The sequence below is a fragment of the Pelobates fuscus genome, chromosome 13 (genome assembly GCF_036172605.1).
Source record: "Pelobates fuscus isolate aPelFus1 chromosome 13, aPelFus1.pri, whole genome shotgun sequence".
Lineage (NCBI taxonomy): Eukaryota > Metazoa > Chordata > Amphibia > Anura > Pelobatidae > Pelobates > Pelobates fuscus.
Genome location: NC_086329.1, coordinates 70,336,554 through 70,362,703, shown reverse-complemented (window position 1 = coordinate 70,362,703; position 26,150 = coordinate 70,336,554). Strand labels below are relative to the sequence as shown.

Genomic DNA, 26,150 nt, shown 5'->3' with positions numbered 1-26,150 from the left:
CTTAATCCAGTGTGCCAAAACAAGGCTGCAGGATGTGACCTCCTTAATCCAGTGTGCCAAAACAAGACTGCAGCATGGTACCTCCTTAATCCAGTGTGCCAAAACAAGGCTGCAGGATGTTACCGCCTTAATCCAGTGTGCCAAAACAAGGCTGCAGGATGGGACCTCCTTAATCTAGTGTTCCAAAACAAGGCTGCAGGATGGTACCTCCTTAATCTAGTGTGCCAAAACAAGGCTGCAGGATGGTACCTCCTTAATCTAGTGTGCCAAAACAAGGCTGCAGGATGGTACCTCCTTAATCTAGTGTGCCAAAACAAGACTGCAGCATGGTACCTCCTTAATCCAGTGTGCCAAAACAAGGCTGCAGGATGTGACCTCCTTAATCCAGTGTGCCAAAACAAGGCTGCAGGATGGGACCTCCTTAATCCAGTGTGCCAAAACAAGGCTGCAGGATGATACCTCCTTAATCTAGTGTGCCATAACAAGGCTGCAGGGTGTTACCTCCTTAATCCAGTGTGCCAAAACAAGGCTGCAGGATGGTACCTCCTTAATCTAGTGTGCCAAAACAAGGCTGCAGGATGATACCTCCTTAATCTAGTGTGCCAAAACAAGGCTGCAGGATGATACCTCCTTAATCTAGTGTGCCATAACAAGGCTGCAGGGTGTTACCTCCTTAATCCAGTGTGCCAAAACAAGGCTGCAGGATGATACCTCCTTAATCTAGTGTGCCAAAACAAGGCTGCAGGGTGTTACCTCCTTAATCCAGTGTGCCAAAACAAGGCTGCAGGATGATACTTCCTTAATCTAGTGTGCCAAAAAAAGGCTGCAGGGTGTTACCTCCTTAATCCAGTGTGCCAAAACAAGGCTGCAGGATGATACCTCCTTAATCTAGTGTGCCAAAACAAGGCTGCAGGGTGTTACCTCCTTAATCCAGTGTGCCAAAACAAGGCTGCAGGATGATACTTCCTTAATCTAGTGTGCCAAAACAAGGCTGCAGGGTGTTACCTCCTTAATCCAGTGTGCCAAAACAAGGCTGCAGGATGATACCTCCTTAATCCAGTGTGCCAAAACAAGGCTGCAGGATGGTACCTCCTTAATCCAGTGTGCCAAAACAAGGCTGCAGGATGGTACCTCCTTAATCCAGTGTGCCAAAACAAGGCTGCAGCATGGTACCTCCTTAATCCAGTGTGCCAAACCGAGGCTGCAGGATGGTACCTCCTTAATCCAGTGTGCCAAAACAAGGCTGCAGGATGGTACCTCCTTAATCCAGTGTGCCAAAACAAGGCTGCAGGATGGTACCTCCTTAATCTAGTGTGCCAAAACAAGGCTGCAGGATGGTACCTCCTTAATTCAGTGTGCCAAAACAAGGCTGCAGCATGGTACCTCCTTAATCCAGTGTGCCAAAACAAGGCTGCAGCATGGTACCTCCTTAATCCAGTGTGCCAAAACAAGGCTGCAGCATGGTACCTCCTTAATCCAGTGTGCCAAACCAAGACTGCAGCATGGGACCTCTTCCATTGTGCCAAACCGAGGCTGCAGTGGGAAACCTCCTAGTCCCACATTGTTGTCATGCTGTAGGTTTCCACGTGTTAGCGTAGTGAGACTATTCAGAATCAGGGAAATCCATTAGATATCTCAGTCTTGAGATTTACAAAAAAAATGGCGCTGCTCCAAAGTAAAAACCAAGTAGACCGTTTTAGTCAGCCAACAATCTGTACAGGTGTTGCAATGTATAGCAAAGTAGTTTTAAAAAGAAAAAGAAGCTTTTTACTGCTACTTTGCCGTACTATTCTACATTGCAACACCTGTTCAGATCGTTTGATGGCCATTGTTCCATAATAAGACATTTTTAACATTACTCTATACAGCAGCTCACAAACTACATTTTAAGTTGGTAGACGGGCCTTATGCCCTACAATGGCCTTATTTATCGTAAACTCACTTACCTGATTCTATTGGATTGGTTACACAAATTATTTATTGAAGACACCTCTGTAAAACAATTCTTCCAAATCTGTGGCCAATATGTATTTACAATAAACATCGCTATCCAAATGAAAATCAAAACCACAATATCGATCTATATCCTGTTCAAAATTTGTAGCAGGTCAACACCAAACTACTCTACCCACATATAAACTTGGACTCACTCATCGTACAAACTCCATTCTTTACATTATTTGTTAGACAAAAAAGACCGACAGCAGGAACATCATTTTCAACATGTTTTTAGTGAATTGGTTCTAGTGTTATTTCACATATATCTCTTTGCTTATATTCAGACTGTATTACCTGGCTGACTATAAAGTTGTCTAGTTTTTTTATTTTCTTTTGCTTTTTTTACAGAATACAGGAGATTAGACTCCTTTGATGAAAGCAAACCTCTAGAGCTTTGTGTAAAGCTAATAGATGAACCTTTATATTGTCTGTGTATTGACCAAAGCTACGTAGAAATGTTCTTTAAATTAAAATACTCTTAGCCTTTTAAGTTTAGTTCCTGAAATTTCCTTACAGGTGAAGTCCGTACTCAGCTGAAGATCGATCATATTCCAGTGGGTTCAACAAGTTGGAAAACTGTTTCTAACCCATCCTGGAATAAGACATTTAAACTGGATTTAGATAAGGTACATATGGCATGCGTGTATTATTTTTTTTAGCTTGAATTCATTTTTGGCCCCAGGTAGAATTAATACGTTATAAATCTTCAAATCCTGTAAAGAGTTGTCTAATTGAACTCTTATTTCTAAACCTTTTAGGACCTTAATGTGTCAGACAGTTAAAATGTAGAGTTGTTTAACATTGGGTTAGTTTATCTTTCTCTCGATATTGTTAAAGGATTTTTTAAACAATCTGTGATATATTGCATATTTTAGAAAACATTTGCCACCTTGACTTTTTATAACTTTTTAGTTAAAGGCATTCTGTCAAGCATTAACTAACCACGTTGTTTAATTGCTTATTTTCCCCAATACACAAGCTTGCCATGTGGATAGAAAATGTATAGGTGCAAACTGATTTTATGTTTACATACCCACCACGTCTGGGTCTGCTTAATGCTCTGTACACCTGACCTGGAATGAACTGCGATTAATCTCTCAAAGTTAGCAAGTCCTGCTGTGTCAAGCACACACATGGAAGACTAGTAGTGTGGCTAGTAATAGGGCAAAGAATATAACACTTTAAACAAATTTATATCTATTCATTTACTAACCTCAATATATTGATGAAAAATAATTTTGTTTTTTTTTAATGTGAAAATGGTAAAATGTGGTTTAAATGTGTGGAAATGGTTCCTTACGAAAACATGATTGGCCAAAAACTTTTTTTGTTTAAATATCTATTGTTCATTTAATTTTTACATAGTCTCGGGAGCTAGAAATATCCTTATATTGGCATGATCAGAGATCACTGTGTGCCACAAAGACTCTGAAGTTGGAAGAATTCCTGTTGAACCCCAAACAGGAACTGTGTCTACAACTGGAACCACAGGGCACCCTTTTCATCAAGGTGAGAATCAATCTCTGGCCACGATAAATTTATAGTTATATTTTAATGTAATAATACAGAAAACAAAAGAATGATTACGTTACACAACTTTACAATTAAAAGATAGTGGATTTTCACACTTAGTGAATAAGTGTATAAATATAAATCAAACTGTACTGAAGTGTAAACTGAAATGCACAACTTAGGTAACAATAGGTGATTTGAAAGCATTCCTTAAGTCAGCAATAGTAGTAACTTGGATTTTTAGCTTAAAGGGACTCTGTTTTCAATTCATGCAATTTGCCATTTATTGAATAAACCTTTGTATATACGTCATATTACCTACATTACCACTTATAGCATCTTTAGCAATCTTTGACTTTTTTAGATAAAGGACACTATATTAAGTTATAGACTGTCTAAACAAAGGGCTTCACTTATTGTGATTAGCTGTAGAAGAACAGATTTGAAGCTGTTTACTTTTCCATTTGTGTGTCTGTTTTTATGTTGGTTTGGCAAAATAAGATATTATCATTTACTTCCTGCAGTTAACTCTTTCACCTTGTTTTGGAATAGGTGACGTTTTCCAGTCCTTTCACCCAGAAAAGGCCAAAGCTTCAAACAATTAAGAAATTAATCTCCTCAAAACAAGGTAAGTGTATGTTTAACATGCCTCGTATTAAATAGCAAACTGCCCATGGGCCTTTAAAGGCATCTATCAGGCAGAAATGATTATTGATTGGTTACTGACAAGCGGCGAACCCTTGTACCCCAGTACTAGCCCCCAGTGTGATAGAACACATCAAGCTTGTCAAGCAGTGTGAATGCACTCAGTAACCAGTGTGGGATTTCACATTTCATTATCTTACAGGTAGAGAAACTGATACGTATACATCCATTCTAACAACCATACTGCAGGATGTACATCTTATAACATATACAGTATACACAGATTAAATTACTTATACCTACCTGAAGATCATCATTTTCACTGGATGCCATTCCCATTAACGACATTGGTATTATTGGTTATTGTAATATTATAAACCATAACTCACAATTAATACATTCAAATAAAGTTCTAGGCTTGGAGATTGTGTTCCTTCTTTTTTTTCTTATGCTTTTTACTTTAGAGTTTTTGGATTATGATGTAAGCAATTAATCCATTATTGATCTCTGTGTATCATATACAATACTCAAGTTATGTTCTGTGCTACTTTTATAGAGGAGACCACCGAACCAGCTCCACTGGAGGATGCAGCTATTGATGCTCATTCGCTGCCAGAATCGGATACTGAGAGCGTGGATTCATCGGCGCCGGCTGTGGATACTGAAACGGAAAAGACCATCCAGCCAGCTCCAGAAGAAGATGTTGTTACTGACAATCCTATATTGCCAGTAGCCACTGAGAGCATGCGCCCATTAACACCTGATGCTGATACCATTACAGAAGAGACCTTCCAACCACCTCCAGTGGAAGCTACAACTATTGACAATGTACCAGTAGTGGACACTGAGAATGTGGATTCAACACTACCAGCTATCAACACCATTAGTGAAGAAACTATCCAACCACCTCCAGTGGAAGCTAGAATTTTTGACAATGCTCCACTGCCAGTAGCAGTAGAGGACTCTGTGAGCATGGAACCATTACCACCAGCTATTGTAAGCTTGCTAGAAATGACAATCCAACCAGCTCTAGAAGTTGATTTAGTTACTGACCCTACTCCATTGCCAGTAAAGGACACGGACAGCGTGGAGCCATCGGTGCCAGCTGTTGATGAAATTACAGAAAAGACAATTCAACCAGCTCCAGAGGAGGATGCAGCTATTAATCCTCAATCACTACCAGTAGAGGACTCTGAGAGCATGAAGCCATTGCTGCCAGCTGACGATGAAGATACAGAAAAGACAATCCAACCACCTCCAGAGGAGGATGCAGCTATTAATCCTCAATCACTACCAGTAGAGGACTCTGAGAGCATGAAGCCATTGCTGCCAGCTGACGATGAAGATACAGAAAAGATAATCCAACCAGCTCCAGAGCAGGCTGTAGTAATTGACACGCCTCAAGTGTCAGCAGTGGACAATAAGAAAGTGGAATCATCACCACCTGGTGCTGCTACTGATATGGAAAAAAACATCCAAACATCAACAGAGAAAGATGCAGTTATTGATATTGATAACATTGCAGAAGAAACCACTGGACCACCAAAGGGTTTAGTTCGTGACGCTGTTCCATTGGCAGAAGCAGATGTGGAAAATCCATCATCATCAGCTGGGTATTGAGATATTCATCTTTCTCATCAATGCTGTTAACGTATACTGTGTGTTATAGGAGAATTTTGTTTTGGGTCTTTGTTTTTTCATGGGGGAGGGGACTGTATGTAATTTTAAATATATTTAAAACGTGTTCTTTTCTTTGCAGTATTCAGCAAGGAGCTCGGCTGAGCATTCAGGATTTTGATTGTCTCTGTGTGCTGGGAAGAGGAGCATTTGGAAAGGTGGGTTATGGTGTGAATTCCACTTTCAATATAAAAGGTGTCAAGATAAATGCTAGGTAACAATATATATATATATATATATGTGTATTTTGCATTTCAGGTTCTGCTTGTTGAGTACAAGCGTACAAAGAGCAAATTTGCTTTAAAAGCCCAAAAAAAACAAGACATAACTGGAACTAAAAGAGTCCCAAGGTCAGTAAATGGAGGGTACTTATCATCCTAATTTTTTGATTATTTTTTTGGATGGTGATACTATTTGTCAGTTTTTATTTGTGTGCAAGAGTTGCCTTTAAAAAAGTGATTAATTGGGGGCAAGGCCTATGCCTCATGGTAGCTGGTTGCCATTTAAAATAAGAAAAACTACCACAACAAGAGGACTTAGTCTTAAAGTAGAGCGACAAAAGTTTAAAAATAAAATCAGAAAGTATTATTTTGTTGAGAGAGTAGTGGATGCATGGAATAGCCTTCCAACTGAGGTGGTAAAGGTTAACACAGTGAAGGAGTTTAAGCATACATGGGATAGGCATAATCCTATCCTAGCCATACGATAAGGCCAGGGACTAATACAAGTATTTAGAAAATTGGGCTGACTAGATGGGCCGAATGGTTCTTATTGGTCACATTCCATGTTTCTATTTGCATCTTGACAGTGCTCCTCACAATACTCCTATTTTAAGCCTATTCTTGAGGCAATCTGCATTCACAATCAACACATTCGGTGCCCTACCAGCTGCTAACACTGAATGGTACGGTCCGGTTTTTAGAGGTGCCGATGCCTTTATCTCCGGCGGAGCCGATGAGGCTTAGTGAAGGCACCAGGCAGGAGAGGCGGCCAGTCTTCTGACCTGTGAAGCACAACTCTCTTGCAAAGACCTACTGTGTCCCCCCTGGGCTGGTGGGGGTTATCCCGGTCCCCACTGCGCTACCTGTCACCTGTCTGGAATCGTACAGCAGTGTATTGGAACGCAACTCTGAATGCAGGATGGTGGAGGTACTCTCCCATCAGGGGCATGCTGTAAATATGACAGAGTAGCCCTGGAGTGACCCCGTTGAGCACTCTATGATAATATTGGAAGCTATCTTTAACGACTTCTGGCCTAAGCTAACAGCCCGAGAAAAACTGTCCCGGCTGAATTCCCGATCTCGAGATCAGAGGCGGCAGACGCGAGATGGTGACAGGACCCTGTGGGCATTACTCAACCGCAAGCAACTGCTCCTCGTTTCCACGATACTCCTGGGCTGAAGGTCAATAAGGGCTTACTCACCTTGCATCAACCACACCAGCAATCAGCGATAAACCATACCACTCTTCTGCTGTCCCTTAGATGGGAAGGACTTCAACTTTTTCATTTCTCAAGCCCGTGGATCAGGGATCCAGGCCTACACAAAGGCCTGGGGCTATGGAGTTGCCTTGCCTCACCGTTCTATTACAGCTATTCTTCGTATCCAGAGACTGGGAATTGGCTAAACATGGGACTCACTACAGCATATAGCCATTACACCTCCTGTATGAGCTTTGCTGGGATTCCTGAAGGACTCCAACTCCCATTCTGCCTTCAGCTGTTCAGTCAAAAAATGTTATCATTGACTTTACTTTAGTCTTACATTTTTTTTGTATTTTTTTTTTCGTATAATTTATGTTGCGTGGATGAGACACTCTGGTAGAGCTTTTAGATGCAGTAGTACTCCTCTGGGTAATGGCTTAGCATGTGATTTGGCATTCTTACCCTATGTTACTTCATCAGTTGTCACCGTGTCTGGAAAAGCTACTCGTTAGCAAGCCTCTATCTTAATATATACCCAGACATGACTCTAGCTTGTTATTACTATATTCTAAAAATGTGCGTTTACTCTACATGCCATGCTGAAGCTTTATACAATTTCTTATTGCTAGGCTTGTAAATGTTGTCGTGGCACTACAAGTATGAATGTTGTTATTTGCACAGCAAAAAAAAAAAAGTGATTAGTTGAATTATTCCATTTTTATTTCCAAGGCTTATATGTGAAAAGGAAATCCTACAGACTGTGAGCGAAGTACAGCATCCTTTCCTTGTTAACATGTTGGCAAGTTTCCAGACTCAGGGTCATTTTTGTTTTTTAATGGAGTATGCCGCTGGTGGGGACTTAATGACCGATATTAGGAACAACAACTTTCAGCCATTTTCCACAACCAGAGCTGTGTAAGTAACAATAGTTTTGGGATTATGGAAACGGATTGTCGCAGTTTGGTTGGTAAAGGGTGCTGACTGCAGCAGCAATCACTGTAAGTAGGAAATTAATACCCATATAAATACAAAGCAATGAGGAAAGATAACAAGTATGTTAGCTACACGAAAACAAGTGGGTAACACAAATGCAAAACAAGAGAAAAGGGAAATTTAATATGAGGAAACTGGAGGCCTCTGGGTCTCTGACCTTCTGGACACAGGATCTCCAGGAGCAGGACACAGGGAGCAACTCCAGAACAAATCCAATGAATTGACACAGAAAGGGCTGGGCTACACTAAATAGGGAGAACATCATCCTAAGGAAAGGCCTGCTGGGGACAGTCAGATCTCTTCAGTCTGAGGACAGCAGCCTGCAACAGCACCACAGAAAGGTGTTGGCAGTATGAGGTACTGCACCAAACTGCAGAGATCAGAAAACCAGCCAATATTCATGGACTCGTGACACCAAGCTAGACATCCTAACCAAATGTAATAAAGGGACACTATAGTCACCAGAACAACTGCAGATTATTGTATCTGTTCTGGTGAGTAGAATCATTCCCTTCAGGCTTTTTGCAGTAAACACGGTCTTTTCATGGAAAATGCAGTGTTTACATTACAGCCTAGTGATAACTTCACTGGCCACTCCTAAGATGGCAGCTGGAAGTGCTTCATGGGAAAGTGCTGTACAGTGTACAGTGCCTCTGCATGGAGACAATGAACTTTCCTCATAGAGATGCATTGATTCAATGCATCTCTATGAAGAGATGCTGATTGACCAGGGCTGTGATTGGCTTGTGCTGGCCCTGATCTGCCTCTTTGACAGTCTCAGCCAAGCAGGCAGATCAGGGTCAGAGGCAGCTGCAGACTTGAATACAAGTATGATGTTACTCTATTTAGAGAGACCATGGGGCTAGATGGTGGATTTAACACTATAGGGTCAGGAATACAGGGTTGTGTTCCTGACCCTATAGTGTTCCTTTAAGGTGGACTAGAAATTTGAAAACAAAATCAAAAACAGATTAAGCTGACTGTTAATACAGAAGATACAAGACATTGCAGGAAATATATCTGAGCACAGATTGACACAGGATTGGTGGAATCAAAATTTTCAATGGTACAAAAACTTCATTTCCTTCCCTAAAATGAAACTAACTTATTCTCTTTTCTACAGGTTTTATGCGGCGTGTTGTGTGCTCGGCCTGGATTTCTTGCATCAAAACGATATTGTTCACAGGTAAGTGTACAGGAAAAAATAAAGTTAAACATACATAGTGAACAAAGAGCTGTGTGTTGCAGGCGCTTAGGTAGTTATTATGGTAAATTGCAAAACGCTACAACACTCTGTCCCTTTCACCCACCACAAATTTGTATAGTAAAATAGAAAGGGAAAAACGCTAACAGCAGTTCACCTTAGGAATGGATCATTCAATAAATTTGTTATACACCTACCCTTAGAAGGGTGACTTGATGCTGTCTTAACAAAATTGCGTGTAGTACGTCCAATTCAGGTAAAAGATTTTATATCTTCTGTATTTTTTATGTGTATATGTACCTGAATTGGACACAATTTTGTAAAGACAGCATCAAGTCACCCTTCTAAGGGTAGGTGTATAACAAATGTATACATACATAGTGTCCCCATAAATATTATCTGTGTTATTTTAATGTATTGTGATCAAAATGATGTCTGTGGTTTGATTCAGTGTTCCCCAACCCCCGGGCCGCGGACCGGTACCGGTCCGTGGATCAAATGGTACCGGGCCGCCCAGGGGTGTGTGAGTCTGCCGGCTAATGCAGGGCTGGCAGTGTCAAAGTGCCAGCCCTGCAATGTGCCTGCGGACCGGGGAGGGAGATCAGAGATCTCCCTCCCCGGTCCGCAGGCACTGTGCTGACAGCCGGCAGCGGAGTGAATGAGAGAGGACTCGGGAGCTCTTACCTGCAGCTCCTCCGGGTCCTCCTCTCGCGAGATTTGGAGCGTTGCCGCGGTAACCACGGCAACGCTCCAAATCTCGCGAGAGTGAACTCTAGCCCTGTAACTGGGCTAGAGTTCATCTCACCACCACTGGGACCACCAGGGATTCCCCACCGGACCACCAGGGACTAAGAAATGTCCCCCCTCCTCCCAGTAAAGGTAAGAAGGGAGGAGGGACATGAATATATTAATTTTCATTAAATAAAAAAAATATTAAAAAGCCTCCTTACCCTCCTTACCCCCCATACACACACTGCCCCATGCACACACTACACACATTGCCCCACAAACACTGCCCCCATGCACACACTACACACATTGCCCCACAAACACTGCCCCCATGCACACACTACACACACTGCCCCACAAACACTGCCCCCTCATACACACCTGCCCCACAAACACTGCCCCCATACACACACTACACACACTGCCCCACAAACACTGCCCCCATACACACACTACACACACTGCCCCCATACACACACTACACACACTGCCCCACAAACACTGCCCCCTCATACACACCTGCCCCACAAACACTGCCCCCATACACACACTACACACACTGCCCCACAAACACTGCCCCCATACACACACTACACACACTGCCCCCATACACACACTACACACACTGCCCCCATACACACACTGCCCCACACACACTGCCCCTATACACACACTACACACACTGCCCCACAAACACTGCCCCCATGCATACACTACTGGCGCCATAACAGAGGGCAGAGGAGACTTGTGATCGGGCAACAGAGAGAAGGGGCACTGCATGGAAGCAGAGGCAGCTTGGGACAAGGTAGGTAGGAGACTGAAATACAGCCTTGAGTTCCCAGCCACAGAAACTCCCCCAGTCTGTGACTGGGAATGAAGCTGCTGAGTATAGGTGGTGTTACATCAGCATTAGTCTGCTGGTGTAACACTACCTACCTATCCTGTCTGTCACATACCCTCATATGTACCCCATTTTTATTAACTCTCACATGAGCATGCTATATACATTCAGTCTGAAATGTGTGGGACCGTGAACCAACAATTTTGAGTCTATGTCTTTATGTGACTGTGTTTGTGATTTTCTCACTATGTATGTGTCTGTGTTTTTTTAATATATGTGACTGGTTTTTTTTTGTCTTATTAAATCAAAACAAGCGGGCCACGGAAAAATTATCAAACGTTTACCGGTCCGCGGCAATAAAAAGGTTGGGGAGCACTGGTTTGATTGATTAGTTATGTTATTATGTTAACTGTTTGTCTTATAATAGTTAAGTCTTTAAATCTAATCTTTAAAAAGGCTAAAAAAAAAAACATGTAATTCAAGTGCCTCTAGTGATATTGAAAAAAATAAAAACTATTTTTCTGTATTTTAAATCCAGAGATCTCAAATTGGAAAACATTGTAATTGACATAGATGGATTTGCCATAATTACAGACTTTGGTCTTAGTAAACAAGGTAAAAATTAGTTTATATTAAACAAAAGTCATTTCTCACAAAGTTGCAGAATTTTACTTTACCTACAGCAGTGGTGTATTTTGGATTTGTGCTGCCCTAGGCACGACTAAATTCGGCCACCCCTAATATCTAAATTTGCCCCCCCAATTCGATTGATACATGCACTAATATACACTCACTGACAGATACGCAGTCATTGGCACACACATACAGTCATTGGCACACACTGTTTAACCAACACACACTTTCACTGACAGACACACACTGACACACACCCACTCGCTAACAGGCACACACTCTCAGATACACATAAAATTACATACACACACTGACACACACACTCACAGGCACACCCATTATCACTCACAGACACACACTGACAGCTACACTCACTCACTCACTCACAATAAGGTGGACAGCTCCAGAATACGAGTCAAACAAGGCATTTTTCTGGGAGCTTGGGTGGCATTTTTTAGCGCCCCCCCCCTGAAAGTGCCGCCCTAGGCAAATGCCTTGTTTGCCTTGTGGTAAATACAACCCCTGACCTTCAGATAACATCCAACTGCAAACCGAATTAAAAGTATGTATGAAACACAAACCGTTACTCACTAAAGTCCGATTGGCTTCGTACTTAATGGGGCAAACCCATCTGACTGAATTTTGTCAGAAATGCAGCCAAATTTTCCAAAATTCTTTCCCCTAGGCATTTATAGAAACCAGAATGAAAATAGTTAAAGCCTTGGCAACTGCAAGGGTTAATTATGTTGCAGTTGGTCAAAATATATAAATAAAAACCCTGTGGGGACCATTAAGATCCCCATATGACTATAAGGAAGTTTAAAACCTCCCCCTTCCCTTAACTGCCATAGGGACTGTTTAAAACTAGCGACTGGGCAGCCAATGTCCATAGTAAATAATTGGGAGCACATAGTCCCTTGTATCCCCACCTGTAGGCATTTGGTGGGGGGCTAAAAATCAATAATGCAGGTCGACAGTTGGTGGAAGGCTACTCATTTTATACTGGGAGAACCTAATGTCCCCACCACATTCATTAGTGCTGGGTAGGGGCTCTAAATATTTAAAGGAGCGCTAAAGGATCAGGAACACAAACATGTATTCCTGACCCTATAGTGTTAAAACCACCATCTAGCCCCCCTGGGCCCCTCATGCCTCCCTAAATATAGCACAATCTTACTTGTATTCAAGCCTGAAGCTGTAGCTGTGCATATGATGTTTGTCTCAGACTAGCAAGCTGCCTGCTGGCATCATCAGAAGTTGTTGCCAGAGCCAATCACAATGCTTCACAATAGGATTGGTTGAGACTGTCAAGGAGGCAGATCTGGGGCAGAGCCAGCACAATTCAAACACAGCCCTGGCCAATCAGCATCTCCTCATTGAGATGAATTGAACCCATGCATTTCTATGAGGAAAGCTCAGTGTCTGCATGTAGAGGGAGAAGACACTGAATGTTTGGATGCATTTTAGGCAGCCATGACCTAGAAATGATCTCTAACAGCTATCGGAGGAGAGGTCAGTGAAGTTATCATTAGTCTGTAATGCAAACACTGCATTTTCTCTGAAAAGACAGTATTTACAGCAAAAAGCCTTAAGGTATTGATTCTATTCACCAGAACAAATTCAATAAGCTGTAGTTGTTCTGGTGACTATAGTGTCCCTTTAAACAATGGGGGTTGAACATGCCATTGTCCAACCCTCCCCCAAAATTGATTGTCACTATTGGGTCCCCAATCCCCTCTTTTACAATGAATTACACCTACCAACCCCTTTCATTATAATAAAATTGGGAGGGAGGCATTAAAACTAATATCTTTGAAAGAAAATAAATTATACTTCTCTTCTGAAGTCTTTTTTTCTTGTAAATCTTATCTTCAGCCCCAAAAAGGCTACTTTAGTATCCATCATCCTGCAATGTAACACTTACAAATCCCAATTGCAAAAACCTGCCCACAAAATTATAAACCTGACACAACTTAAATAAATCTTTCTTTGTCCTGCGAGGGCTAGTGCAATATGAAGCTTTAAAGTGGGAATTGCCTTTATAAAGGCTTTCCCACACATTGCATTCTCATTAGAGCACTCTGATTGGTTGGCTTGTCAGCCACAGATTCGTAAACACCATGTAAAACTTTATACAAAATTACAGAGAGAATCTGCAGCTGCAATGCACCAACTCCTTGCAGCAATATTCTAATATCACTTATAACATATACTGTATATCAGCAACATCTATCTGTATCATACAATAGAAACAGAGTGTTGGGAAAAGTGAAAATCTGGTGCTGCTATCACCTATGTGCACCACTCAACACATATACAAGTGAAACAAAGTGAAATATAAAATGGTGAGAGCACTCTAAAATATTTAAAATTACCAATACTTCATAGGGCTTATTCCTGTCTACTGGGAATCTGATGTTGTACCATCTGATGTTGTCTTAGTCTTTTGTTATAAGTTAAAGTCTCAGATCTGTCTTGTAGCGTTGGCCGGCAGCACAGGGCTCACCGCGGTACTGGAACTTGAATTTCAGGTTCCGGTTTCCGGCGGGACTGAAAGGAAGTGTCAACATCTATCAGTATATTTACCGATGCACATTTATCTTTTCTCTTTTTCTGAGGGATGGGATATGGAGAACAAGACAGAACATATTGTGGCACCCTGCATTACATGGCACCGGAAATGGTTTGCGGTAAACCATACACAACATCTATTGACTGGTGGAGTCTCGGTGCAGTTATTTATATAATGCTGTGTGGAATGGTAAGAATAGCTAATTTTTACCAATTTGTAGGATTCCTCGTTTATAAACCAAAAATACCTTGTGTGATGTCAAACAGTCCATTGATAATAGTGATAGCATTTCAAACTGTAGACTGGTAGGGGTTAAAGGGAAACCTGAGCACCATAACTACTACAGCTCATTATACTGTGTATCTAAATATCAGAACCCAATAACTCCCTCTTCACTTTATCCAAACTTATTTTAACCCTATAGAAAAAAAAAAAAAAAAACAGATGTATGGTACAAACAGGCGCTGTGTAGATGTAACGATAAGTGCTGCTAATCTCCACAGTGAAAACAATCAGTAAATTTTACAAATATATTCAGACATAAAAACTAAACTAAGTGGACAACGCACTTGTGTGATATCAATCTATGAAATAAACATTTAGCACAATAGTGAGCACTAGTGGTGTGTAAGGGTAAAAAAATAAGGAATATACCATTTATATGATATCCCAAATGTCTCTGTAAGGGGAAATACTCCAAATAGTGTAATACAGTTTGAACATAAAATAAATATAAAAAATAATGTTATTGTTGCATTACACTTAATGAGCCTATGTGCAACTGGCTCAGGTAATTCAACATATGTGGGATGGAAATATCCCTGGAGTCAACTGTCTTGCAGGTTCACCTGGTGTCTGGACGATCGTTGGGTGACTTTCTCAGCAAACACTCTTGCTTGTGCTCTTGCCCTGCTTCCCCGCTCTCCCTGACAGGGCTTGTACGAACACTGGCTCCAGTGCTTTGTTGACCTTCCTCCCCTCTCTGTGTCCCCCGACATGCCCATGTCCTTATTTATTTATCCGCACACACCACTAGAATGTTAACTATTGTGGTGAATGTTTTTTTTCTAGATTCATATCACACAAGTGTGCTGTCCACTTTGTTTAATTTTAACCCTATAATACTCTCTCAGTTTATTTATATTATATTTATTGGTTCTGCTTTGGCAAACCATTTACATTAGACATTACCCACCGTAGATCCCATGCCAACCCTGCACTTTTTCTAACTGTAGTTTTTCTATTAGTATCCCTTCTCAGGTAACAGAAGAGAGGTGAGGTATAATATTGTCTATTCAACGCCGCACTATCCGAGGTTCCTGTCTGCAGAAGCACGATCAATATTAAGAAGTGTAAGTTGCCAACACATAGTGCTTTCTAATTTAGATAGATTGAGTTAGCTCGTTCTTGGACCCTCCAGGATTAAAGTTCCTGCTTCTAAGCAGTACTACTCTTATGGCTTATCATGCTATAATGATTCCATTGTGTGTGAATGTGGGCTCGGGCAGTTTGATTTGTAAGGCTCTGGAAACACAGCTGGTCGTGTGTGAATATTCGGTGTGTTAGATTGTAACAGAGAACAACAAGCAGTCACAAACACATGGATCTAGTTACAGAATAAAACCGGTTAGAATTCCATGTGGTGAATGAAATAATAAGCATGACTAATACCATCGATCAGGGCAGAGCTATGTCCGGGCACCAGAACACGATGCCATGGCGATATGGTGCCTTCTGTTCATTGAGCTCTGTACTAACGTATACAGCCTGAGCTCATAAAAGAAGATTTTACAGAACCTGCAAGAAAATGCCTTTAATTCTCAGTTTTTTTCAGTTAAAATAAAATTTTCCATTTTTCTAAATTTTCTTTTACAGCTTTTGCATAAAGATCCCAAAGTCCGTCTAGGAGCCAGCGAGAATGATGCCTGGGATCTGAAGAGCCACCCTTTTTTTAAAGTATGTCAAATACAAAGACACATTCTAGCAGCTAAATAAATATTAGGTTTTAGTTGAGATTTTTAACCAAATATACAATATTTCTGGAGTTCATGTACCGTATTTATCGGCGTATAACACGCACTTTTTCTCCCTGAAAATAGGGGGAAAATTGTGGGTGCGTGTTATACGCCGATATCCCATAATTACTTACCTGTCTTGAAGCGTGGGCCGGTGTTCAGCGCGCACCGCGGTACTGGAACTTCAAGTTCAGGTTCCGGATTCCGGCGGGACTGAAAGGAAGTGTGCACATTGTGTGCACACTTCCTTTCAGTCCCGCCGGAAACCGGTACCTGAAATTGAAGTTCCAGTACCGCGGTGCACGCTGTGAAGCCGGCCCACGCTTCAAGACAGGTAAGTAAATATGGGACAAGAGGGAAAGTGCACTAGGGGATACTATGGGAGGGGGGAGGGGAGAATAATATGGAAAGGGGGGGGGACACTATGGGATGAGGGGGGGAAGAATACTATGGAAAGGGGAGGGAACACTATGGGATGAGGGGGGGGACACTATGGGAGGGGGTGGAGAATACTATGGGAGGGGGGAGAATACTATGGAAAGGGGGGGAACACTATGGGATGAGGGGGGAACACTATGGGATGAGGGGGGAACACTATGGGAGGGGGGGGGGAACACTATGGGATGAAGGGGGGGAAATTTCCTGGAATTTCCTTCTGAAAATAAGGTGCGTGTTATACGCCGATAAATACGGTATTTTATATTTAATCATTCAGGGATCATAGGAAAATTATACCCAGCATCTCCTTGTCCCTATGGAAAAGCCACCCCTATTTTCATATCTATTATTCTATATTCTTAGTTTACTGATTGTATAAGAGTACACACTACTTATCTTCCTCATCCTTTTCCCTTAAACTTTTTGAATTTTTAACAGCAAATAGACTGGTTCGCATTATTGTTTAAGAGTGTCAGGCCGCCATGCGTACCATCCATCGAGGGACCAGACGACGTCCGCTACTTTAATAGAATGTACACATCATGCGCCCCCATTCTGACACCGCCAGGCGAGTCTGAGTCACTATCTGATGTAGAGCTGGAGCTATTCAAAGATTTTGACTGGGTTTCCGATAGGATTTAAAGCTGGAGATAGACATGGATGGACTTCGCTGGAATCATCATATTAGCATTGTTATTTATTCCAATAAAAGTATTATTATTTCCAATTGATTCAGTATCTAATTGTGGATAATGTGCATAATAGATGGCATGAAGATCAATTGATTAATAGAAATAAAGATAGAGGAAAAGTAAGAAAGAAAATAGAAAAAAGTCAGCAAATGTTAAAAGGGAACATGCCTTCCTGGAAAGGGTGTTTGTATGAGTCTCATACATTGCGAACAGTAATCAAAAATTGGATCAATTTCACTATACACTAATCAGCCACAACAATTAAACCACTGACTGGTGAAGTGAATAACATTGATTATATCATTAAAATGGCACCTTGTCAAGGGGTGGAAATTATTGGGCAGCAAGTGAACCGTCCGTTCTTGAATTGACTTGTTCCCCTCTCCATTCGGTTATCCATCTCCCCCCACCCCCTGTTTCCTGAATAATGACGAGAGTCTCTCTTTTTTACCCCCCGACCATCCCCTGGCTTGTTAACTTCAAAGAACTAATTAGCTCAAGTGCTTTCCCTTGGTGGCTGCGATTTGTTTAACTGAACACACGTGCTCTAGTGAATGGCCATTTTGTCTCCCTAACGCAGGCAGTGGTACATGGTTGTCGAGCGTCTGAAACCCCTTTTCGGAGACGCGTCCCCACACACTTTGTGTGTCTTTTTCCCCTTTCCCAGCCCTCTGTGCACCTCTAACCCCCTCCAAACCCTCTGTGCGCCCTTTGGTTTGTGGTTTTCTCCTCCAGATTTTGGGTTACTACCTGTAGGATTTTGTACCTTATAACTACACATCGGCTATATATTTTTCAGCATGTCATAGTTCCATTAGAGTGTAGTCGGGAGTCATATCCTTCAGGGTGTCTGGGTAACTTGGGGGTAAACGTGCATGCTGTGTGCACAATCCAGATTGAATTACACTTTTCATACTTCCATTCACTGTATAATATTGAGCTCTCCTCTATAACACTACTATCGATATAGTGTTGCCACTGAGGCACAAGAGGTTAACACTAGTTGCAACATTTTGTGGTTCTCTGTGGATACAGGTAGACTTATATTAACTACCTCCTGTGTAGAGACAAATTTGCTCCTACTTTAAGACTTTTAGTGGACATGCCACTCTACTAATACCCTAGCAACTAATAAATGATTTTCCCTATATGATTTAGCACTGGAAATATGAGAGGGCATTGTCTTTAAGTTCTTGTTTCAATATGTTGTTCCTACATTTTTAATTGTTATTTGTTTTTTTTTGTAAACTTATATTAAACGTAAGCTCTTTAATTAAACAAGGCTATCCAACATCCTTTGGGAACAACTTTCTGTAATTATAATTAGGCTTAGGCCCTTTTAGTTGGATGGTCCATTATCAAGGGACCCATACCTTTTTCTTCTCTCTATTATGTACCTCTAACAATAATAATAATCATCATGGCAAAAACTTTACGTTGTCCAGGAACACTGTTGCTTGGCCATTTGACAACGCAGTAGGTCAGATTTGGCTACCTGTGGCACACAAGGTTACCTACCCAAGTGGGCCAGATGGGAAGATCATAGGCTTTCAACGTCTGAGCAAAAGAGTTGTGCTACTGAATTCTCTCTCATACTACCCGAAATAGAAAATGTTATTTGTCATATTGTGTTTTTAACAAGGCTGGGTAGTAGGAGAACGACGAGGCACGCAGTGAGGCAACGAACCTCATACCTCATACGCATTCGGTATTCCAGATGTTTTGGAATACACCTCCCATAATGCTGGCAAAGATGTAATTTATAGCATCTGGACTGCCTAAGGTTACCTACCTCTGATCACAGTACACAATGTTGATATCGCCATGCAAACAGGAGAAACTTATCACTTATCAAAGTTGTGACATACACACAAATATAATGGTTAGAGTAAAATGGCATAACAGACACAGTGCATGCAGACTTGCGTGCCACATATTTACAGCAGACAGACACAAAGATTGTGAGAGACACACCGTATTAAATATAAGAATTGGGAGTACTATACATACATAATGCACAAAGACACGGAGATTACAGAATTCAGTGACAGACGGATTTTGTTGCAGATGTGGGACAGTCCCTCTGGCTGGGGTGCAGTTTCTCATCCACCCCTGCTGAGTGACTAGATGGCTGGGCTTTTGTAGCAAAAAGCAGGCCATGGCGTCTGAGATCTCTGAAATAAATGTTTTGTAGTCAAATTAGGGCTGTACACATCTAACACACAGGCCCCACATACTGCACAGCCCCTTATTTAGTACACTGCCCTCCCCCCCCCACATCTAACACACAACCACCCATCCCCACAACTAACGCACAGCACCCTAATAGACTGCCTCCTACATCTAACGCACAGCCCCCTAATACAAAGCCCACCATGTACTGCACAGACCCCCCCCAATGTACTGCACCGACCCCCCAAATATACAGCACAGACACCCCCAATATACAGCACAGACACCCCCAATATACAGCACAGACACCCCCAATATACAGCACAGACACCCCCAATATACAGCACAGACCCCCCAATATACAGCACAGACCACCCCCATACTGCACACCCCCCCCCCATAATTTTAGAATTAGAAGACCACCTCACACTGCACAGACCACCCCACACTGCACAAACTCTGCCATACCGCACAACCCCTCCATACTACACAGACCCCCCAATACTGCACAACCCCCCATACTGCACAGACCACCCCATACTGCACAGACCCCCCCCATACAGCACAAACCCTCCCCATACTACACAGACCACCCCAATACTGCATAGACCCCCCCATACTGCACAGACCCCCCCATAGTACACAGACCACCTCACACTGCACAACCCCCCCCCCCCCCCATACTGCACAGACCCCCCTCCCCCGGATGGCTGAGTGTTGGGAGCGAGACTGACCTGATAGATGTCAGGATGCACTTGAGGATCGGACACAGCGCATGCGCACTAAGGGGTAGGAGATTTCTCAGAAGCACAAATGGCCATCAGATATCTATACCCCTAAGTGCGCACGCGCGGTGTCCGCAGGCAAGCCACAGCTGATTTTGTGCGCGCGTGCGCAGTATGGGGTATAGAGATTTGACAGTGAAAGGGACCATCAGACCTCCCTACCCCCATACTGCGCACGTGCGGTGTCTGTGCGCGAGGCTGTCCTTGCTGGGTAGGCGCGTCTGCAGTGTGGGGCAGGGAGATTGGATAAATGCTCGTCTCTCCCTGGACGCTGGTGCGCACGTGCGGTGTATCCCGCTCTGTGTGCATGACGGGAGTACTTAGCCGGCGTGCACACTGGCCCGTTACATCCCCTACCGCACACCCCCTCTTGTTGGTCCAGGCACAGTGTGTCCCGGTGGACGACTGCTTGGTTTTTCACATGCGCAATGGGCGGCCTCTTCTCCCCGTACTGTGGCTGAAAATTTCACCTACCTGACCTTCTACGCCTCCTCCTCCAGCTGGGAAACGTCACTTCCGGTATAGAATTCTGACAAGTTATAGTGAAATGATAGAACACCGGTCTATTTTCCATGTTAAAGTCAGTTCAAACAGACGAACGCCAACCATTCGAATTGTCGAATGAACTGTTGAATGGTGTTAGAATTGTCGAACGGCATTCAAATTGTCGAATGCATTGAAGTCTGGAGAAGGTAAAACTTCAGCTGAATTAAAATGGTCGCCGCCACATGTTCGTTTGTCGAATGGCGGCCTAAAAACTGAAACGGGGGTGTTAGTTAATGAAGACCAGGAAAAGGCAGCAATTTCAATTAACCGTTTAATAATCAGAGATTAGAGTTGAAACCTATTATTCACTTATACAAAGTGTAATACCACAGGGTATTTTTACAGGACTGTGTATATTTATACTTCTTAAGCATCTGGAGTCCGATTTAGGTATTGTTGCTTTGTCTCTTTCAGTTCTAATTGCTTGTGGTACCCTGCAGTGAGCAACTTGTTTTTTTTGGTGTTTGTGGCTTTCCCAAGTGTTTTCGTAAATATATTTTTATTGTATATTTTTCATCATTACTTCGAAAAGCAGTGTGGACTCGCAGGTCCCATATGAGTGTTGCGATTTCGTTCAATTAGGAGGATTATTGAGTATCTTAATACAGTGTGGTGACACATGAGAGCATATATCTGAAATATAGTGGACTCGCAGGTCCTAATAGAGGTTTATCTTCTCATGAGGAGATTAGGTCTTCTCAGGTGGGGTACACTGTTGTGTTTTTTGTTTAGGATTATCTCGTTGTAATATGCTTTCGCAGTATGGATCGTGTGGGTTACGTAGGTCCTATGTTGGGTTTGCATATAAAGGTATTAGTGATGTGTATGAAATATCCATATGGGCACATATGTCGGTGGTTCCTAAGGGCTCCGAGGTTCCGATCCCTTAATTTGTGCTCCTTTGTAAACTGCATTCTGCGCAGTGTATTTTTGGGTAAACAGTAATTGATATGTAGGTGTAGCTCTCGTGACAAGGTTGTCTTGTAGTCGTGGGTGGTTGGAGCGAGTGGCGTTTGTTTTCAGTGTGTGATGGGCTCCCAGGTCCATCCCAGTTATGTTGTTCTCCCTCCTCTCCTTCATGTGTCTTATGTCCTAGCTTTGTGTAATTCAGTCAGCTGAGTTGTTTGTATGTGCGATGTGGGGTTCTGTACCAGAATGTCAATAGCTTATAGTTCATTTCTTGGTATTTTGAACTAATCGTAGATTTGTGATGAAGGATGAGATTTTTTTCCATTGTGCGTCGGTGAAGACTTGGTCGGTGATGTTTTCCCATTTTTCTTTATTTTCTTCGTGTTGCCTGCTGACCATCCGTGATTAGGTATTGGTAGAGCGTCGCCGTTGGTTTCTGGATTGGTGTTTTTTTGTCGCAGATGTCCTCAAACCACGTGAGGGTTCTGTGCACCTCTTGTTTGTTCAGTAGTGTGTGATAGAAATGTGTCAGCTGGGAGTATCTGAATCTGCGCATGGGCGTTGGTGGGCCTTCCATCAGTTGTTCCAGGGGGGTCAGTCCAGTGGTGGTTAGCGAGTGGGATGAAGTCCGCCCCTTGTAGAAAGTCCCAGGCCTTGATCGGTAGTCCTCCTCCTAGTGTTTGGTTGTGCGTTAGCGTGGTCATCGGGCTGGGTGTTGGGGAGATGGTCGCCGTATTCCTCATTGTTGACCATCATGTTCGGAGGGTTTGGCTCGCCGGGGAGGGTGCGCTGGGATAGTTGTTTCGTGGCGTTTTCTGATTCCATAGGGATGCGAAAATGGATCGGCCGCATGATTCCTTGTCCAAGGTAACCCACTGTTTGTATCTTGGGTTAGTGTGCCACTCCAGTATCCGTTGTAGGGCTGTCGCTTGGTGGTACTTGCGTAAGTCTGGGAGTGCCAGCCCGCCTTGTCTCCTGGTCTTGCATAGTATTTCATATCTTAGTCGTGGTCTGCATCCTCTCCAGACGTAGGTCAGGAATGCGGTTTTTAGTGTTGCGAAGAAGGTCATCGGCAATGCCACTGGGATGGTATGGAACAAATATAGGTCTGGTATATTCATTTTGATGACCGCTATGCGGCCGAACCACGATATGTGTGGGTAATTCCATGTTCGGAGATCATGTTGGATGCGCGTGAGGAGTGGAAGGAAGTTTTTCTGGTAGGTGGTGTTGGGGTGCGCCATCACCCATATCCCCAGGTATCTCATTTGGGTTTGGCACCACCGGAACGGGAAGGTCAAGGCTATATCTCTGTGTTCCCCCGTCGGGTCCGTGATGTTGAGCAGTTCGCATTTGCTTAGGTTAAGTTTGAGGCCCGAGAGGTGCCCGTATTTTTCAAGTTCGTCCATTAGGCAAGGTAAGGTGAGTCTTGGGCGTGTAATGTCGTCAGCGTACGCTGCAACCTTGTGGGTGACGGTTTTCCCAGTGTAGCCTGAGATATTAATATTTCGTCGGATTGCCTCCAACAGGGGTTCCAATGTTAGTGCGAACAATAGCGGGGATAGGGGGCAGCCCTGCCTCGTACCGTTTCGAATTGGGAAGGACTCCGTCAGGGCTCCGTTGACGCGTACCGCCGCCGTCGGGGTGCTGTAGATCGCTCCGATCCATTTCTGTATGTTGACGTTAAACCCCAAGAGACGTATCACCGTTTTCAAGAATGTCCAGTCTACTCGGTCGAATGCCTTTTCGGCATCCGTAGATAGAAGGAGTGGGGATCTGTTTTGTCTCGCTAAATGTTGTATAGCGAGGACTCTCAGGGTGCTGTCTCGAGCCTCTCGCTCCGGTATGAACCCTGTTTGATCGGGGTGCACTAGTGTAGGCATCAGGTTGTTAAGTCGGGTGGCTAATATTTTGGTGAAGAGTTTTGTGAAGGCAGCAATTTTAAATAACTATTTCTCCTCCGTATATATTAAGGGAGAACCCATGGCAATAGATGTGCAAATGATTGCTACTAAAAACTTGCAGAATAATTGTAATTGGTTAACTCAAGACAAGGTGGGAGGTAGAGGGGCACTAGAGGGTCCTCCAGTGCCAGGAAAACAGATATGTTTTCCTGGCACTGGAGAATCCCTTTAACTATAAACCTTAAAAGTTAACTTTTATAATCACTATATGTTACAGTGAAAAGGCTTCACCTCGATATTACTTACTAATTGCATCTCCTGGGAGACACCTGCTGGTAGTTTTTGTCTTGGTTTTTTTCACTTTTTCTTTAGCATTGTTTCTTTTTACTACCTACCAATTAAAGGGCCACTATAGTGCCAGGAAAACATACTCGTTTTCCTGGCACTATAGTGCTCTGAGGATGCCCCTGCCGCGTTGGATGGAGAGCAAGGGGTTAAATCTTACCTTTTTTCCCAGCGCCAGGGTCCCTCGGCGCGGGGAACTCTACTCCTCCTTTCCCCGTCATCGGCTGAATGCGCATTCTTAATGCTTTCCTATGGACGCTGGCGTCTTCTTATATAGTTACATAGCTGAAAAGAGACTTGTGTCCATCAAGTTCAGCTTTCCTCACATTTGTTTTTTGCTGTTGATCCAAAAGAAGTAAAAAAAAAACAGTTTGAAGCACAATTTTGCAACAAGTTAGGAAAAAAATTCCTTCTTGACCCCAGAATGGCAATCAGATTTATCCTTGGATCAAGCAGTTATTACCCTACATTTAAAGATGATATCATTGAATATTCTGTTTTTGCAAGTATGCATCTAGTAGTTGTTTGAATATCTGTATGGACTCTGATAAAACCACTTCTTCAGGCAGATAATTCCACATCCTTATTGTTCTTACAGTGAAAAAATCTTTCCTTTGCCTTAGACGAAATAGTCTTTTTTCCAGTCTAAACGCATGACCTCGTGTCCTATGTAAAGTCCGGTTTGTGAATAGATTTCCACACAATGGTTTGTATTGGCCCCAAATATATTTGTATATTGTTATCATATCCCCTCTCAGGCGACGTTTTTCTAAACGAAATAGGTTTAAATTTGTTAACCTTTCTTCATAGCTGATATGTTCCATTCCTTTTATTAATTTTGTAGCCCGCCTCTGCACTTTTTCTAGTGCCATAATATCCTTCTTTAGAACAGGTGCCCAAAATTGCACAGCATATTCAATATGTGGTCTTACCAGTGATTTATAAAGAGGCAAAATTATATTCTTGCCCCGAGAATGAATGCCCTTTTTCATGCATGACAATACCTTACTGGCCTTGGACACTGCTGATTAACATTGCACATTGTTGCATAGTTTGTCGTCTATAACAATTCACAAGTCCTTTTCGTGTTCTCCCTAATTCGCTTCCATTAAGGGTATACGTTGCTTGTGTATTCTTTACGCCGAAGTGCATAACTTTGCATTTTTCAACATTAAATTTCATCTGCCATTTGAGTGCCCAGTCCCCCAGTCTATCTAAATCCCTCTGCAGCAAAGTAATATCTTGCTCACATTGTATTATTTTACAGAGTTTTGTGTCATCTGCAAACACCGAAACATGACTTTCAACGCTGTCTTGAAGATCATTTATAAACATGTTAAATAGAAGGGGTCCCAGAACAGACCCCTGAAGGACACCACTTGCCACCTCTGTCCAGCTTGAAAATTTACCATTAATGACAACTCTTTGTACTGTGTTTTTAAGCCAATGTTCTACCCAAGAACAAGCATTTTCATCTAGACCGATTTCCTTGAGTTTGAACACTAATCTATTATGTGGAACTGTATCAAATGCCTTGGCAAAATCCAAATAGATCATATCCACTGCAACACCCTGATCTATACTTCTACTTACTTCTGAGTAGAACGCAATCAAGTTAGTTTGACATGACCTGTGCTTCATAAAACCGTGCTGATTTTTGATGATAAACATGTTCTTCTCAAGGAATTCTTGAATATTATCCCTTAATAACCTTTCAAATATTTTCCCAGCCACAGAAGTTAAGCTCACATGTCTATAATTTCCAGGCAAGGATTTTGAACACTTTTTGAATATAGGAACCACATCTACCTTCCTCCAATCCTCCGGAACACTTCCTGAAAGAAAAGAATCTTGAAAGATTAAAAACAGAGGTTCACTTATTTCTACACTTAGTTCCTTAAGTACCCGTGGATGGATACCGTCAGGCCCTGGAGCTTTGTTTATATTAACTTTCTTTAGTTGCTGCAGCACCTTGTCCTGAGTTAACCAATTACAATTATTCTGCAAGTTTTTAGTAGCAATCATTTACACATCTATAGCCATGGGTTCTTCCTTAATATATACGGAGGAGAAAAGGTTATTTAAAATTCCTGCCTTTTCCTTGTCTTAATTAACTA

General features: G+C 42.5%; 1 protein-coding gene across 1 annotated transcript in view; it reads left to right on the top strand.

Annotated features, from left to right (window-relative positions):
* The window catches only part of LOC134582606 (serine/threonine-protein kinase N2-like), a 37,778-nt gene extending 20,456 nt beyond the window's left edge, over positions 1–17,322 (top strand). Inside the window, exons 8-20 of the mRNA XM_063439273.1 lie at positions 2,347–2,424; positions 2,515–2,624; positions 3,364–3,507; positions 4,063–4,138; positions 4,712–5,768; positions 5,915–6,046; positions 7,985–8,170; positions 9,372–9,434; positions 11,561–11,637; positions 14,274–14,416; positions 15,475–15,579; positions 16,103–16,183; positions 17,119–17,322. Coding sequence (XP_063295343.1) covers positions 2,347–2,424; positions 2,515–2,624; positions 3,364–3,507; positions 4,063–4,138; positions 4,712–5,768; positions 5,915–6,046; positions 7,985–8,170; positions 9,372–9,434; positions 11,561–11,637; positions 14,274–14,416; positions 15,475–15,579; positions 16,103–16,183; positions 17,119–17,322 — 2,456 coding nt within the window. The remainder of the gene's footprint in view (positions 1–2,346; positions 2,425–2,514; positions 2,625–3,363; positions 3,508–4,062; positions 4,139–4,711; positions 5,769–5,914; positions 6,047–7,984; positions 8,171–9,371; positions 9,435–11,560; positions 11,638–14,273; positions 14,417–15,474; positions 15,580–16,102; positions 16,184–17,118) is intronic.
* Positions 17,323–26,150: the final 8,828 nt, after the last annotated feature.